The sequence below is a fragment of the Orycteropus afer genome, unplaced genomic scaffold (assembly GCF_000298275.1).
Source record: "Orycteropus afer afer isolate SDZICR_OR568_19922 unplaced genomic scaffold, OryAfe1.0 scaffold00366, whole genome shotgun sequence".
Lineage (NCBI taxonomy): Eukaryota > Metazoa > Chordata > Mammalia > Tubulidentata > Orycteropodidae > Orycteropus > Orycteropus afer.
The window spans coordinates 2,445,468-2,463,408 of NW_006921953.1; the positions used below are offsets into that span (position 1 = coordinate 2,445,468).

General features: G+C 52.6%; 1 protein-coding gene across 1 annotated transcript; it reads left to right on the top strand.

Moving 5' to 3' along the window:
- The first annotated feature begins 3,990 nt into the window (after positions 1-3,990).
- N4BP3 (NEDD4 binding protein 3) lies at positions 3,991-6,421 on the top strand. The gene is made up of 4 exons (XM_007952970.1): positions 3,991-4,311; positions 4,570-5,100; positions 5,541-5,795; positions 5,909-6,421. The coding sequence occupies exons 1-4, from the start codon at positions 3,991-3,993 to the stop codon at positions 6,419-6,421; spliced, it is 1,620 nt and encodes a 539-aa protein (XP_007951161.1).
- The last annotated feature ends 11,520 nt before the right edge of the window (positions 6,422-17,941 follow it).

Sequence of the window (17,941 nt, forward strand, 5' to 3'; positions counted from 1 at the left end):
TTAAGACAGACATACTCTTTAAACCTATGCACTTTTCTCTGGACAAGTGAATTGGACCTGTCACTGCCATCGAGTCGATTCTGACTCATAGTGACCCCTCAGTCTTCCTTCCAAGGAGGACTCGCTGGTGCGTTTGAACCACCAATCTTCTGGTTAGCAGCCAAATGCCTTAGGCACTACACCACCAGAGCTCCTGAATGGGACCTTAGGCACATTATTTTTACCTCCTGGGCCTTAGTTTCCTCTTCTGAAGAATGGGGATAACAGTTCTTATCTGTGTGTTATGAGGATAAATTATGCCCAAGTTAGACCTGACCCAATGAGGTACCCACTACTAGGTGCTGGCATGCTCTTAACTAGTCCTCTCTCTCTCTGCTTCAAGGCCAGTTCAGTCACCCAGTGCCCTGCTTCCTTCTCCATGAGGTTTAGGTCCAAAAGAGATGTCATTCTGTGCCCAGGGCTTCTGTGCTGCTGGCTAGTCTTGGGATCAAGTAATGAGAAAACTAAGGGGCCCTGATGGGGCCAGCTGGGGACAGCAAGGATGTGACTTGTGCTGCCTGTCCCAAACCTGGCCAGGCTGGGTGGTGGGGGACTTAAGCTCTGTATAGAACTCTGGGCACCAGAGCAGGCACCCAGCTCTGGGCAGGGAAGCAGACATTTGGAGGAGGCCACAGCTTTTTGCTCTGCTGGTCCCATTGAGGATATAAGGCCCTTGCCTACCCGCCCTCCCTCCTCCTCCTCTAAGTCCTCTCCAGCCCAGCCTACACAGCTGCTTCTGCCTGACCATACCAATCCCTTGGCTTCTCAGCAACGGGGAGGAATGTGTGTGTTGGGGGAGGGGGTGGCCGTGGGATGGACCCCTTTAGGAGGAGGAACTAGTCTCTAGACTGAGACTTAGGTAGGCTGGATCCTCTGGAAAGCCAGGGGCCAGGGCCCTCCTGGCAGAGCTGGTCATATAGCAGGAAAGTTACCTAAGAGGGGCTAAAGGGGATGGGGACCTCAAGGAAAGGCAGAGGAAGAGAGGCTGCCTGGACCCCCCTCATCAAACTCCATGGTTGTTTCTAACTGCCCCAGTTACATGCACATGTGTGCCTTCATCTAGCTGGGGTCTGGGAAGGACGCCTGGGTCTTCATGCTGGGATTTCCTGTGTTCCATTTGTGTGTGCATCCCTGGAGGAACTCAGTGCTGTGTGACTGCATCTGCTGTTGGAGGGACTGTCCACAATGTGTCCTCTAACCAGAGTCTTCATGCTGCTGAGTGGGACTGACTGGATTGTGTTACATATGTTGCATACACTGCTGTGACCTGTGACTACCTCCAGCCCAAGGATTTTCCCCTTGAACCTGAGACCCATTGTGTGGAAAACGGGATTTTGTTCGTCTCAGGAAGTGAGGTGCTGCCCAGGGGAAGATGAAGTGGTGTGTGTGGAGTGAAGTGGGTGCCTTTGGCACCATGGCCAATATGGTAGCTCTCATGTTCACACAGAGCTTAAGCCCTTTCACCTCCATTGTCTCTGTGACTGTCACACCAGGAAAGCAGGGCAGGCAGTGTCTTTCCCATTTCAGAGATAGGGAAACTGAGCCATGGCCAGGGTGGAGCATCAGTGTCCAGGCTCCCACAGAGAGAAACATATAAGGCAGGGCTGGATACCAGGTTGTCTGTCTGCTGTACTTTTCCTCAGGTTACCTCCCAGAGTAACAGAATTCAGTGTGTCTGTCTGTCACTGCCAGGATTACCATTGGAGGGGATTGTCAGGGTGAGAAGCAAGATGCTTGAATTCCAATTCTTTTGACCATGGGTGACATCCTGGGACTCTCAACTAGTCATTTGGGAACCACATGCTGGCATCACCCTCACCCTGACCAGCTCTGTGACCTTGGGCAAGTCATTGTATCTTTTTGAGTCAGGGTCATTTCCCTAAAAATAGGAACAGTCAGTGGTCACAGGACTCAGACCTCTACCCAGGGCTGAGTTGCCATAGGAGCTCAGCACCTGTGATTCCTTACCTGTCTGAGACCGCCCCCCCCAACCCTCCTCAGCCTGTGTGGCTATGGCACCCCCAGAGGAGTTGGATCCTGGAATATGCACACTTAGATCCTTCCCTCACCCAGGTCTGGTGGCTGGGAGGGGCTGGTAGAGAAGGTTATTTGCGCCTGGGGTAAGGTTGGGGGCTGGCGGGGGGGCAGGAGGGGGGTAAATGGACTTCCCTCCCCTTTGTCTTCCACAAACACAAAACCTGGAAATGGTTGAGGAAGATGGAGCATCCAAAAGACCATTGTTTGGGGCGGGAGTGGGTGTCCCGGAAGTACATTGGGTGGGTGGTGGGGACTTACAGCTGCAGCTGGTTGGCCTGCTGGGAATTCGTCCCGGAATGTGCACAGCCACACGCAGGCATGAACAGAGACGATGACATCCATCCAGCAGGGCCTTTCTGAGCACCTACTGTGTGCTGGAGGAGCTCTGGTGGCATAATGCCTAAGGCATTTGACTGCTAATCAGAAGGCTGGCGGTTCAAACCCACCAGCCACTCCTCGGAAGGAAGACTGGGCAATCTACTTCTGTAAAGATACCACCTCGGAAACCCAGGGAGGGGTCACTGTGAGTCGGATCAGATTCGACAGCAATGAGTTTGGGTTGGTTTACTGTGTGCTACATGCTGGGCCCAAAGGATTCCTCAGGAACTGTGTCCAGACCCTGCCCTCCAGAGTGCAGGTCCCAGCACAGGTGGGAGAGGCCCACAGGCTTGGTCACTCAGCCAGCCAGCCAGCCAACACACATAGCTCCAGCTGGCTTAGCTCAGCTCCAGCCAGCAAGTGTAGACTCTGGCACTGACCTGGGAGCTTTGTCTTGTTATCTCACTCTGTCCTCCAGCATCCCTGTGTGATATGCAGAGGTGTGTCTAGGATGTGGCAGGTATGGCACATGCCCTGGGCATTACTTGAGGGGGGTGCCAATGAGCAAGTTTCTATTCGCCATTGCAGGTGCCATCACCAGGTGTGAGAGATCATTCAGCAATTTAAAACTAATTGCCATAGGCATTATTTTCTGTAGATACCCCTCTGGTGATACAATATGTAATATCTCCATTTTATGGCTGAGGAAACCAAGGCTCAGAGAGGCAATGGTTTGGTAAGGTCGTTCACTGATTGGCTCAAGGCTAGGTCAGGGTTTGGGATCTCCTGGTGGTGGGCTTTGGAGTGACAGCATCTATTGGGACTGACAGGGGCTTGGGGCCCCCTTTCTTCTGCCTCCCCACCATGCACAGACATGAACACCTGTTCCGGAAGCTGTGTCCATTGTTCGCCCCATCCTTCCTCCCCTCAGGTCCTTCCTGTTTGTATCCCTCCCACTGTAGCCTCTAGACCCCACCCATTCCAGATGTTTCCCTTGGGGAACTCTGACCCTTGGCAGGAAGAAGGGCTTGAACTGGGCTTTCCCCATCCCAAATGAGGAAGAAGGAAAAGAGAGTCTGAAGCCATGAGCCCTGATTCCCTCTGCCCTTCCCCTCCAGATTTGGTGAGGAGCCCGGGAGAAGGGTAAGGTCAAGGTTCCTACAAAGCCAGAGTCCAGCCTCCTTGGCCCTTTGTTGCTCAGTCCTCCACGGGGGGTGGGGGGGGGTGGGGGTAGGGTGTACTGTCCTGCTGCTCCAGGGTTACATCTTACCCCACACACTCTCTTTAGTCTCAGTAACCCAGCCAGGGCAGTATTCATGTCCTTTTCCTCAGACTTCCCTGGACCCACAGAGTTTGGGTGGCTTTGGAGTCCATACTCCTTTCTCTTACCAGCCTGGGAATCCTGTCCTGGTATTCTCTCTAGGACCCACCTTTGCCTGCCCCTGGATCTGGGCCTATGCCAGGTGGTAAACTATCCCTGAGAGCAAGCACCTGGTTTTAGAAACATTGGAGTGGTGGGCAACAGATGCCCACCTGCCCCTGATGGAGCCTCTTGATCCCCAGAAGCAGCTGCTGCTTGTGACCTGTTAAAACTTAATGGCCACAGCCCCAGGCCCTGCTGGCATTGCCATGGGCAGCGTGGGCAGCCTGTTGGAACGGCAGGACTTCTCCCCTGAGGAGCTACGGGCAGCGCTCGCAGGATCCCGGGGCTCCCGCCAGCCTGATGGGCTCCTCCGGAAAGGCTTGGGCCAGCGTGAGCTCCTCAGCTACCTGCACCTTCCCAAGAAGGATGGCAAGACCGCCAAGCGGGCCCCTCGGAATGAGCCTTCTGACTATTCCACCCTCTACTACCGTGAGCATCCCTGGGGTGGGGACTTCAGCAAGACATCACTGCCTGAGCGGGGCCGCTTCGACAAGGTGCACCTCTGTCTTTGCCCTTTGTTTTGTGGGGAAGAGGCTGAGGGTGGGACTCTGAGGTCTGTCTTGGAGATGCTGGGGCTGGGATAGGGTAGGGCTGGGACGTGAAATACTGTTCTGGGCTGGCCTGAATTTGGTCACTGCTTGCTGGTGACACAGGCACACTGTTCTCCAGGAGGATCCCCGGGGGTTGTGGGAACATCGGGTGTGCATACAGGGTGCCAGCCCAGAGCCTCACACTGCCCTCTTTTCTGGCAGTGCCGTATTCGTCCTTCAGTGTTCAAACCCACGGTGGGTACTGGCAAAGGCTTCCTGTCCATGCAGAGCCTGGCTGCCCACAAGGGCCAGAAGCTCTGGCGCAGCAATGGCAGCCTGCACACGCTGGCCTGCCACCCACCCCTGAGTCCAGGGCCCCGGGCCAGCCAGGCACAGGCCCGGGCCCAGCTGCTGCATGCCCTCAGCCTGGATGAGGGTGGCCCCGAGCCTGAGCCCAGCCTGTCGGACTCCTCCAGTGGAGGGAGCTTTGGTCGCAGTCCTGGCACTGGCCCTAGCCCCTTCAGCTCCTCGGTGGGCCATATCAATCACCTCGGGGGCTCCTTGGACCGAGCCTCACGGAGCCCCAAGGAGGTAGGGCCGCTGGCTGTGCTGAGCTGCCTGCCGGAGCCACCTCCCCCCTACGAATTCTCCTGCCCCAGTGCTGAGGAGGTGGTGGCTTCAGTGCTGCCTGAAACCTGTGAAGAGCTCAAGAGAGGCCTTGGGGACGAGGACAGCTCCAACCCCTTCTCACAGGTGAGGAAGGCCCCTTCTCTGGCTCCACCTCTGTCCCTTGGCATTGGGGTTTGGGACAGGATGGACAGAGGGTCACCAGCCAGCTTACCCACATGGCTCTGAGCACAGGAGAGTATGAAAGAGGAAGGTGACTCAACTCCTGTCTCTGACCCCACGAGTCACTGGTAGTCCTTGCCTGGCAGTCGGGTGGAACAGAGAGAGGTTCCCTGGGAGGGCCTTGTGTTGGTGACACTTCACCTCTGGAGGACATGTCAGATCAGGCAGCTGTGTGTCTGGGGCACTGGGCCTTGTGGTATTGAGTGTACAGGACATGAACCAGGGCTGGAGTGTTGGGGTATCACCTCTGTGAGTGCAGGGGTATCTCGTCCAGGAGGCTGGGCCATTCATGGGTGTCCACCGTGGCTGCACTGGCCCTAGCCAGCTTCTCTTTCCCTGGGCAGGTACTGGAGGAGCGTCAGCGGCACTGGCTGTCAGAGCTGAAGCGTCTATATGTGGAGCGGCTACACGAGGTTGCCCAGAAGGCCGAGCGGAGTGAGCGAAACCTCCAGCTTCAGCTATTCATGGCCCAGCAGGAACAGCGTCGTCTGCGCAAGGAGCTGCAGGCTCAACAGGGCTTGGGCCCTGAGCCTCGGCCCCCGGGCACCCTCCCAGATGGCGATGCCAACACCCGACCAGAGGAGGAAGCCCGATGGGAGGTGAGAGATGGCCAGGCACTCAGAGTAACTCCCTGCTCCTTATTGCTATGGTCCCATCTTCTGCCCACCCAAGCTGTCTCCCCTCAACTTGCTCATCCTGTGTCCCTCTGCAGGTGTGCCAGAAGACAGCAGAGATCAGCCTCCTGAAGCAGCAGCTGCGGGAGGCCCAGGCAGAGCTGGCTCAGAAGCTGGCTGAGATCTTCAGCCTGAAAACGCAGCTTCGGGGCAGCCGGGTACAGGCCCAGGCCCAGGATGCAGAGCTGGCCCGCCTGCGTGAGGCCTTGAGGAGCCTGCAGGAGCAGGCCCCTCAAGAGGAAGCCCCAGGCAGCTGTGAGACTGATGACTGCAAGAGCCGGGGGCTGCTGGGGGAGGCAGGGGATGGCGCTGAGCAATTATGGGCTGAACTGCTGCAGGAGCGGCTGCGCGGCCAGGAGCAGGCGCTGCGCTTTGAGCAGGAACGGCGGACATGGCAGGAGGAGAAAGAGCGGGTGCTTCGCTACCAGCGAGAGATCCAGGGGGGCTACATGGACATGTACCGCCGCAACCAGGCACTGGAGCAGGAACTGCGGGCGCTGCGGGAGACCCCCACGCCCTGGAGTCCTCGGCTTGAGTCCTCCAAGATCTGAGGCCAGCAGAGTAAGCTGACAAAAAAACTGGCAGAAGAGGGCTTGGACAAGCCTTCCCTAAGGCAGTGGGCCCCTTCCCTTCCCTAGGTCTGGGGCAGAATCTTCAAGGCTGGCCCAGGGGTGGGGAGTCCCACCTAGAGAAGGGATCCAGTGGGGCTGTGGGCTGGATAGGTGCCAGGAGATGGAGTACCCTTGGAGAGGAGCACCCAGGCAGGGCCCAGACCTGCTCCCTGAAGTAGGATGGTACAGGGAAGGAGATTGGGGAATAAAAAGCCTTGTGATGCAGAAGAGCTGGCATGAGGGAGGGAGGCTGGAGACCGGGCTGAGACCTCCCTGGAAGGAGGCTAGGATGGAAACACTGGGTTCCTACAGAATAAAAACAAGTTTTGTATGTGGAGGCCCTGGCTGATACATCAGTCCTGGCCATGGCTTGAGTCCAAAAGGGTCGTGGATGGTGGGGATTGTTGACATGGGCTACAGCTCCTCCCTGGGTAGATGGACTTGGTCAGTAGGAGAGGTATATGCCTGGGTCTGCATTTGAAGACACTGGGTGCATGCGTTTGGGGATTAGAAGAGTCTCTGTCCTTGTGCCTCAGCACTGCACGATTTCCTTAGCAGCTATGTGGGCTGTAAGTTCTTCAGCATCAGTGGAATTTTTGAGAAGGAACAATACCAGGGAAGCCCAGGAAAACAAAAGGGCAAGTCAACTGGGGCATTTCTAGAACATGAGCCATTTTCTTTGTGGAAGTCTGGGCCCCAGGTGCCCCAGCCCCTGCTAAGTTTGGGGCTAGCCTAAGACAGCTTCTGCTTAAGCATCCAAAAGCTCTGGGAGGGCCCTGCCCGTCCCAAAATCCTACTCCTTTCTTTGTGACTGTGGTATGCCATCCCTCAGTAACACTAGAGGGTAGGAGAGTGGCAAGGAAAGTACAGAGGAAGAGGCAGGGAACTTGCAGGTCAGTTGATAAAGGGTTATCACCGTAGCAAGGAGTGTGAACATTTCCTAGTAGGCAGTGGGAACCATGGGGTATTTTTAAGCAAGGGGAAGATAAGATCGAATTTGTATTCTGGAAAGTCCTTCCTGGGGAAGAAATAGGACTCTCATCTACCCCACACTCACTCAGCTTTCTTGGGGATAGATGTATCATGGTGATGGCTGCCCCTGCATTGAGTGCTTACTATCTGCTAGGTGCTGTGCTAGACTCGTGTGGGGATGATGGGGGAGCACAGGCCTGAATTCATTGTGCTGCCCGTCCTGGGGGGACACACTCCCCTCTAGCCCTTCACTGCTTGGGCAGTGGCTGACTCGAGTTTTCTTCAGAAACCTTCCAGTTTGTTCCCTTTGACCATACTTCTGTCCACCAGGACTTGGTAGAATCCTCGGTCTAGCAGATGGGTTCTGGTGGTAGAGTGGAGTCAGAGGATAGGGGTATGGATGAGTGGATGGGGTGCTTATGGGTATGGAGCATGAACTGGTGTGCCTGCCTTTGTAAGGCAGAGAGTGGGGTGTGTGAGTTGTCTGTCGTGAGGATGGTGTTTATAGCTCTGAGTGGCAGGTGTGTGTAGAGGTGTGTGCTTGTGGGTGGTGGGTGTGTCCAAGGGGGTGTGTTTGGGGCACCTGGCCCTACTAGGCTGGAGGAAAAGAAGACTGCTTCCTGGTCCCTCCCTCTGCCCCATTTCTTCCTGCCAGCCCGTCTCTTTTAGTTCTGGCCAAGCCTGGATGGAGACTGGCCAGGACAGACCCCTTGGGCTCAGCTGAGACCCATCTAGGCCCACACCTGAGCACAGGTCTTCTGCTCAGGAAATGGGGAGTCCCCACATTAGCCAGGCTTCTTGTCCAGCTTTAGTGTCCACTTCATAGACCCCTCCAAACAGGTCCATGGGTTGATGACCCCTGAAGAGAACCCACCAGAGCCAGATGTTGGCCTGAAGCTAAACTCATACCTTCCCATGGGTAGCTGGTGGCCAGGCCGGTGCCCACGTGCCCCATAGTGGTCGGGGCCACCTCTTGGTGTACCAGCCTGTAGAACAGCTCCCCACCCAGCAATTATGGTGCTGAGCCGGCCAGTAGAGCCTGCAGGGAGTAGGTGGGCGGTACCAAAACTTGGCAGCTGTGCCAGAAACCACAGCCAGGCCCAGATGTGGGGGGAGGGCACAAAAGAGCCAGAGTTGGGGCGTCTCAGAGGGAACTGGATCCCTAGGTTAGCTCATCTGTGCCGGGCAAACCAGTTCTTGGGTCCCCAAGCCGGCTGGGTGGCTCTGGGCCAGCTGATCACAGGTGTCAGTGCAGTGGCTACTACTTCAGGGTAGCCCCTCCCTTCTGCTCCTGGTGGACTCCTGCCAGCTTTCTCCCCAGAGTCCAGGAGCCTGGTAGCCAGTTCTCTCCAGGGCCATGGTGACCAGTCTCCTGTTCCCCGTGCTTTGACCAAGTCCTGCCTCCAATTCAATGCTTCCAATGACTCCTTGGGCCCATTAGCCTGTCACTGAGGCCTCCAGTCTGGCCTCCAGGGTCACCAAGAATAGTAGCCCCCAGCTGCCCTTTGGGCCCTCATCCTCCTGGCATACCCCTCCTCACAGTGTTCAGATCTTGCCTCCACAGGGGAGCCTTCTGTGACCTCCACTGCCTGGAAACTCCCTTTTCCCTGTCCCTGCAGCCCCCATATATCTTTCCATCAGCTTTCCTTGTTGCTGTAATTGCTGGGTGAATGTCTCCATGGGCTGTGGACCCTGCCAGGGCAGGGAGACGCTTTCTGTTTGTCCCTGCTCGGAGCCCAGAAGACAAGTGTGCTTGTGTGCATGCATGCAGTCAAGCGTGACCAGATGTCCTGACCTAGGATGGGTTTGGCTGGAGGGTAGATTGCAGTGGAAAAGGCTCCAGCTCTGAATTCTGCCCCCCCCCCCCCCGCATTATTGGCACCTGATGCCACTCTAGGCCCTATGGAAAGATGGGAGCTCCACAAGGTCAGTGGCCCTTCATTCCACAAATGAAATATCTCAAGTGAGGATGCAGAGGTGGTCAAGGCCCTCTGGGTCCCTGCCCTTGGTGCGATGACCATGCGTGAGGGAGGGAGACAATACAAGTCCAAGTTAGGGAATGTTTTGGAGAATGCCTGGGGCCAGGCAGGAGATAGAGAACAGGAGGCTCTAAGGTGCTCAGAGCTGGAGGGGAGGGGATGGACAGACTTGGGAACAATGAGTGACTTCTATAGTAGTGACGGGGCATGTAGAAAGCCAAGGGGCCCTTTCTGGGAAATTTCTCAGAAGTAGGCATTAGGGAGCTTTTGTCCAAAGAGGGTGCAGACTATACAGATGATTCAGATGGGGGTCTTCTCCTCACCCTGAGGGGCAGGGTTCAGTTCTCTATATTTGATTCAGAAAAGAAAAAGCATGTGATGTTTCTTGCAATAAAAACAAGTGGTATGTGTCACCAGAAAGGTGAGGCTTGAGTGCTATGGGCGGTCAGTGGGCAATTTGTTACTCTGGATGGTGGGTGGGGGACAAGCTTCCTTGAGGAGGGGATGGCAGAACTAGCCTTCACTGAGGTTGAGGGGACTTCTTTGGGGCAGATATGGGCTGAGGGCATTCCAAAATGGGTTTAGACATGGATAAGAAAAGTGTGGGACAGATTGTGGGGGATGACATCTGCCTGGAGTGGGGGTGGGGTGGGGCGGAGCATGTGAAGGGAGGGATGGACCAGAAGATAGAATTGATTCTGGACAGCCTGTAAGCTGGCAGAAGAGGACTTCACTCTGCAGGCCATGGGTGAGTCCCTGAGCAGTCAAGGGCAAGGGTGTGTGACCCAAGACCAGCAGTCACACCAGGCTCCACACTCACTGAGTGTAATGCCCTGCTATCGCAGTCTTGAGATTTTTAATAATTTTTAAACAAGAGGCCCTGCATTTTCATTGCATTGTTGTTGTAGGCAGTATCACTACAGAAGTAGATTGCCCCATCTTCCTTCTGAGGAGTGGCTGGTGGGTTTGAACCACCAGCCTTCTGGTTAGCAGTCAAGTGCCTTAGGCACTATGCTACCAGAGCTCCCTTTCATTGCATTGGACCCTGCAAAATATGTATCTAGCCCTGGCCTAAACCAAAGTCTTGCAGGAGGGATGGGAACAGGGAGAAGGGGCAAGGGTCTGGTTAGGGGCCACCTGCAGGAGACAGGGTAGAAGAAAGAAGGCATGGCTAGGGAGGCAAGGAGGCAGTCCTGGCTGCAACCCTGAGCCTGGTGTTCCCAGGTTCCATGGAGGAAGGTGGGCAATGGGTGATGCAGCCATTGTTGCCCCACCTCTTCCAGCTCTCAGAGACTGGTCCAGCCCCTTCTAGCAGTCTTTAGGACAGGCTCTGGGAAATAAGAAAGACACTGGGTTTCCAGGAGGGCACTCCTGGGTTTGTTCTCTTATTTCAATAACCCTTTTATTTTTCCTTTTTGAAATACTTGTATAGTGCACTCTGTGTGCTAGGCTTTTGGCCCTTTTAACCATTACTGTGAGTTGATATCGACTCAAGGACACACAATTCTTTGTGTACCTGTTTTCCTTCCATTGTAAGATAAAATTTATGTACAGTAAAATTTACCCTTTTTAAGTGAAGTTTTTAGGATTTTGACAAATACGTGTTGTATAACCAACTCTACAATCAAGATACCAAATAGTGCCATCACTCCCCAAAATTCCCCTGTGCTTCTTCTCTGCAGTCAACCCTTACCCACACCCCTAGTAACTGGCAACCATGTATCTGTTTTCTCAATAACCTTGTTTTTCTTTTCTTTTTCCTTTTTGTGAGGGGTATTTAACCCCACTACCACTAAGACACTTGCCTGCTAACCAGACGGCTGGCGGTTCAAACCCACCAGCCACTCCTCGGAAGGAAGGTTGGGCAATCCTACTTCCGTAGTGATACTGCCTCGGAAACCCAAGGAGGGGTCGCTATGAGTCGGGTCTGACTAGACGGCACATAACAACACCACCACCACCACATATTAGAACATACTACAAAATGGTAAAACGATATGGTGCAAAAATGTTCCTCCACGTGACAGAATGAAGAGCCAACAGTACATTCAGTCTGTAGATATATGATAATGGGCTTCAAAATGAAAAAGTAAGGGAGAATTATTAAACAAGGGGTGCTGAGATAACTGTATAACTTACTGGGGAAAATGTCACACTTTGCACCATCCCTTGCCAAGATAAAATGGACATTTGAGTTAACTTATGAAAATAAAATCCTAGGAAACCAGCAAAGAGTTAAATAGACTATTACTGAATTAGTTGGGGACTGCTAAAGTTCTCAGATTAAAGCAAGAAAAAAAAGAAAAAACAATGGGGAGGTATTGACAAAATCAAGAACGTCATAAAACGTGGTAGACAATGAAAAGTAGTAAAAGCAAGATGGAAAGACAGCCACTAGCCACTACGGGGGGTGGGGGTGCGGAAAGCAACCGCAGAGGTTAAACGGCCTAGGTGAGTGAGCCGCGGGCATTGCAGGCCTGGGCTCCGGAGCGGAAGCGGGGAAGCCTGTGAGGTCCTGTTGGCTCCGAAAGCGCCGCTGCCCCTGGGCCCCGGCAAGGTTTACTTCCCGCCTCCGCATGGGGCCCGGACCACCCAGGTTCCGGGTGTGACAAGCCTTTTTAGAGCCGCTCCGACGCCGCCGCGGGCTCAGCTGGGATGCGGAAGCAGCTTATGGGTTGAACCTATAAGCTTTTTGAGCCAGTTACCCGACTTTTTAGCTACCCGGAGTGTGTTTGAGAAATTACTGCGTTCCAACCATATGGGTGTTGGGGACGCAACAGTGATGTGGACGAAGTTCCAACCCTGACGGAGCTTTTATCCTAGGAGAAGGGGGGGCAAAGGACCAGGAGACAGAACACACACAAAAGATCATTTCAAGTCAAGTGCTATAAACAAAAATGGATTGTGCAAGATTAAGTGGGGGGAGGGGGGCAAGAGAGGGAAGAGACCGCAGGACAGAGGGGTGAGATGCCCTGAAAGCGGGGGAGCACAGACCGAACCTTTTGTTTTGGCCGGTGCCTAGTCCAGGTCTCTGAGCCTGTGTGGGTTTCTGTGCCCCTTCCCTCCAGAGCAGGGGGTCTGGAAGCTCGGAGATTCAGTCCTGGCCGGGGCTTGGGGTCACCGCCTCTTCTCCGGCTTCCTAACCCTTTCCCTCCTTCCTTAGGACCTAAGTGCGACGCCCCTATGAGCCAACCCTCACGAAAGAGAGATGAAAGGAAGGCGGCAGGGCAAGGACCGTGTCCTCCCATCAAAACCTAGTTCTTCTATTGGATACCCTGTGATACTGGTTTATGGGACTTGCAAAGCTGGGACACACACACAAAAAAAGGACATCTCTTTTCAACATCATTTGATATTTCAAAAACACTCTCCCGAAGCCATAGCGGGAAAACATTCACTGTTGGACCCCCTACATACACCCCACTGTTCCGTTTAATTTCGGATTAGGTTGGAGGACAGGGAGCGGGGCGAGTGGGAGGATGGCACAATCGCGTCTGCATTTAGGGCTTCGGAGAACTCACCCCCGCCCGGGCCGCAGAGGGGGAGCCAAAAAGCTGGTACCGAGGCGAACCTGGTAGTTCAACCAGGTGCCCAGGCAACTGCCCCTTTACACGCTCCGCGGGCAAGCGAGTGGTTCGATCCAATTCCAGCCAACCGATGGCAACCGCCCGCTTCGTGCCAGTGGGATTGCGCTAGGAGGCGCGCACCTGACGAACCCCGGACGACGGGAGGCGCGGCTTCCTCCAACGCATCAGGCTCCTGCGGGAGACTCCACTCTTAGCGAGCGCGGAAGGGGGATGCTCGGCGCTCAGACGGAAAGGAACGGCCACCCCTCCGCGATACTTAGAGTGGGCGAATCCGGCTCCGCGGAGCAACCTCTGCAGCTTCCGGTTTCTATGACAGCAGAGCCGGAAGCCAAGGCCCAGGCTGCTGGATGAGGTGAGAGCGGGCCGGGTGCTGGACTAGGAGGTGCTAGCCGAGGGCGGGGCGCGCCGGACGGGCAGTGGTGGTGGGCTCGGTGGGAAGCCGCTCCGCCGAGCTCCCTGACTCTTGCCCTTGAGGAAAGCCTCCCCCGGTTACTAAGACCCTGCATCAATCAGCTTTTGGGCTTGTTCTCTTCACAGTGGGCGGCCCCGGGCCGGGAGTTGGGAGTCTTACAGACTGATAGGACCTGGGCCCCGCCTTGAGGAGTCTTATCTATTTGGGGAGTCACTCGGGCTCTGACGTCCCGTCCTAGTGCGACCCATCTGAGTCGGAGGTAACATGGTGCGGGCTGGGATCCGAGCAGGGATGTTGGAAGGATAAGTAGGAGTTCGCCAGTCATTTGCACACTAAGGTAGATTAAACTCCGAATAGAGGCTGCTATCCAGGGGAAATGGACAGTTTTTCTTCCTCCAGTTTTAGTTAATGTGAAAAGAAAGATTTGAAACCTAACATAGAGTTGTGCAACAAAGAAAAGGAGCCTTTGTGATAAGGTGACTGTTATGGGGGCTGGGCAGATGGTGCCGCGTTAAACCCTGTAGTATAGGAGAGTATCTCTCAAGAGATGGCTTTCACGCTGAGTCTCAAATAAGAAGGTGCCAGGGGAAGATCTGGGGGAACAGTGTTCCAGGCAGAGGGAACAGCCATTACAAAGGCTCTGAGACAAATTAACTTGATGGTATCCAGCCTGAAGGGCTACTAGTGTGGCCAGAGTGGAGAGTGTGTGGGAGGGTGGTAGAAAATGAGGCTGGAGATTGGAGAAGTGTTTGGAGAATGACTTACGTAGAACCTTGTAGTAGAAAGAAACTTAGGTTTTATTCTAAGTACACTGGGAAACTGTTGGGTTTTAAACAGAGGAGTAATGTATCAGGTCGAAAATGGATGGGGTGAAGGGTGCAAAAGTGTAAAAACTGGGTCATTGGGGTCTGTCCAGTTCAGTGTGAGGCAGAATGGACTTTCCTGTGATTTGTACACACTTCCCTTCTAGCCATCCCCCACAGAAGGGGCCCTCTTATTTCAGGACGCTAAAGACTGGGAATGAAACTGCCATGCCTATCTTGGTGGGGATTTTAATATTTCACTCATGTTGCTTTTTTCCCCAAGCCCACAGGTTTAAGCTCAGGCCCCCTAGCCCAAGGATTTAATGCAGCCGTTTAATCAGCAAATGTTTATTGAGGCCCCCCCCCCCCCGAGTCCAGGCCATGGGCTGGTCACTGAAAAGGGGAGAGAGGAATGAGTCTGGAATCTAGCCCCTGAGCTCACAGTCTGCTGGGAGAACCAGACATTTGCACAGGCATTGCTGCACCACAGTGGTGAGGACTCAGGTGTGCATCCAATGGGTACACTCAACAGAGGTTCACCAAAATGAATGAATGAAGCAGACAGGGAGGAAGATTTCATTCAGGGTTTCGTAAGATCTCATTGAGAACAGATGATTAAACTGTATTTTGTGTTCTCCATGATGAGATAGGCAAAGGGCACTCCGACACAGGAAAAGGTTGTGCAAAGGAAGTGAATGTAGAATTGCAAAGGGCGTGTATGTCAAGCTGTGACAGGTTGTGAGCCAAGAGGTAACAGAATCTGATGTATGTTTTAGAGGGATCACTCTGGCAAATAATTTCTGTACATGTAAAACCTTGAGCAAGAGGGCTTACGACCGGTGGACATGAAATTCTAGTCATCCAGTCCTGTATTAATCACAGAATATTTTGTAAAATACATGCGCACACACACTCGGACATACTTGTGCCTGGAGAAGATGACAGTGTGATTCGTGTGGTAGCTCACTCTCCATAGACTGAATTAGCCTCCTAGGCTTTTTGGATGGAATACTCCCGAGTTGTTCTGTTTTCCCAGCTCACTTACTTAATTTTTTAATTATTTGTTAAGTTAATCATACTCTTCAGTTCATGGCATGTTTAACTGACCCATGCAGGGCCTTTTTTTCCTAGGTGTTTGTTTATATATTTCCTTTTGTTCCCATTCTTCTCCCACTACCGTAGAAAACCACTCTGATGTGTTTGGTGTGTATCTTCTTATTTGTGTGTGTCCTTGATTGTATGCATCCATTTTTAATTTATTAAATGATTTTCTGCCTAGACTTCATTTTATTTTTTCCCTGTCATGTTTTGAGATCTTATTGGTATTGCTGTGCATATATCTAAATGCTACACAGGTTTCTAAACTTACATTCCCCACAGTTTACTTATTTGACTTGTAGATTTGCCTAGTAGTGAGGCCCCTAAATTGTTTACAACCCCTGCCACAACAAACAGTGTTGTTAGCCTAGCCCTGTGCCATGATCAATTGCAGATTGGACTTTCATGATCCATTAGGTTTTCATTGGTTGATTTTCAGAAGTCGATCACCAGTCCTGTCTTCCTTCCTAGTCTACTGTGATCTGGAAGCCCTGCTGAAACTTGTTCATCATACATAGCAACACACAAGCCTCCACTAACACACAAGTGGTGGCTGTGCATGGGGTGCGCTGGCCAGAAATCAGACCCAGATGTCTTGCATGGAAGGCGTAAATTCTACCACCAAATCACCACTGTCCCCAGAACAAACAATGCTGCAATGAAAATCCTCAACCATGTCCTTCCCTAGGTTTATCATACAATTTCAAGATGCTGACTTGGGCTTCCTTTGATAATCTGGGTGTCAGTTGATGTCTGACAGAACCAGACTGTGTTTGACTTTGGGGACCTTTCTCAAGCCACATTTATTTCCTGGTAAATGGTGATTCTGATCCCCAGACACTCTTAGCAAACATTCTTTTGCCCTGCTAGCTTCCCCAGTTGACTATTCTCACAGGTTCCATAGTTTGTTTCTAGTTATCATTCATTAATGGTTGCTGTACACTCATTCCAGGAGCTCTGGTGGCATAGTGCCTAAGGCATTTGCCTGCTGACCAGAACCGTGGTGGTTCAAACCCACCAGCCACTCCTCAGAAGGCAGACTGGGCAATTTACTTTTGTAAAGATACCACCTTGGAAACCCAAGGAAGGGTCACTATGAGTTGGATCCAACTCGACAGCAATGAGTTTTTTTTTTTTTTTGTACACTCATTCCAGTCACTGGTGGCGTGTTGTTGTTGTTGTTATGTGCCGTCGAGTCGGCCCCGACTCATAGCGACCCCTCCTTGGGTTTCCGAGGCAGTATCACTACGGAAGTAGGATTGCCCAACCTTCCTTCCGAGGAGTGGCTGGTGGGTTTGAACCACCAGCCGTCTGGTTAGCAGGCAAGTGTCTTAGCCACTATGCTACCAGAGCTGGTGGCATAGTGACTGTTAAAAGGATTCTGAGAATACCTGTGATGCTTAGTCTGCCCACAGTCATTTCCCAGCTCCTTCACTTACCAGCTGCATGACCTTAGGCAATTTAATCTGTTTCATTTCTCATCTATAAAGTGGACCTAATAATTGTATCCATAGAGTTTTGTGAGAATTAAGTAAATGAGTTAATACATGCAAAGTTGTTAGAGCAAAGCTTGGCACCTAATAAGCGCTACTGAATGTTAGGAGTCCGTGTGTGGTTCAAATGGTTAAGCACTTGACTACTAGCCAAAAGGTTAGTGGCTCAGATCCACTTCAGAAGATCGGCCTGGCGATCTTACAAAAGATCACAGCCTTGAACACCCAATGGAGCAGTTCTACTGTGCACACATGGGGTTGCCATGAGTGGGAATCGACAAGACAGCAGTTAACAACAACAAATGTTAGTAATTGATAATAGCAGTAATGATAATAGTTATTATTTCAGACAGGAGTCCCTGTTATATTTTGCCCATAATGGCTCACATCCAGTCATAGAATATTTGTTTGAGGTCAGGGAGAGGGGGATATGTTCTGGGTAGCATGATTGCAGATCCTAGTGTGATGGCATCAACCACAAGGAGAGAGGGTGTAAACATATCTCAATGGCCTGGATGCCATTTCCCTGGCAGATGGCTGCAGGCTGAGCTGAGATGATGAGGTCAGGACTGAGGGTACTGGTGGGAATAGGAAGAGAGTCTGGGCCAAGGTGAAACTGAGAAAATTCTAGTGGTCACCTCGGACACAGCATTCTCTTTGGGGTGTTAGTCTGTAGTCTTCTTTGAGAAAATGGACAGTTGGCTAGATTTGAACATTTTAGAGGGACATATGACCTTACCTGATCTCATTTCAAATCCCATAGTTGGAAACTCAGTTATCACCAATATCTGAGGATTATCCGTGTGCTCAGTATGAAAGGCTGCTCTGAAACGGAGGGGTTGCAGGGGCCCATAGTGGAAAGGACTTACTCAAGGGTCCTCAGTGGTAGAGAAGTGGAACAAGAGAGTTTAGCTTTCTTTCAGTGCTATGATGTGTTACAACAAGAGAGGTTCTAATCTGGTGAGGGAGGCAGGCCTTCAAATCGATCATTACCCAGTATGACATAGAAAGATGCAGAGTTTGAGGGAAGCCAATAATAGAGGGAGCCAGGGTGGGAGCAGACTAGGAACAGCTGCTGAGGAGATGACCTCTGAGCTAACTCGGAAACAATATGCT

Excerpts from the sequence above, each read along its gene's own strand:
- N4BP3 (XM_007952970.1), top strand. The coding sequence starts at position 3,991 with ATGGCCACAGCCCCAGGCCCTGCTGGCATTGCCATGGGCAGCGTGGGC. Across the intron at positions 4,312-4,569 it reads AGCGGGGCCGCTTCGACAAG|TGCCGTATTCGTCCTTCAGT; the intron begins GTGCACCTCTGT and ends CTTTTCTGGCAG. Across the intron at positions 5,101-5,540 it reads GCTCCAACCCCTTCTCACAG|GTACTGGAGGAGCGTCAGCG; the intron begins GTGAGGAAGGCC and ends TTCCCTGGGCAG.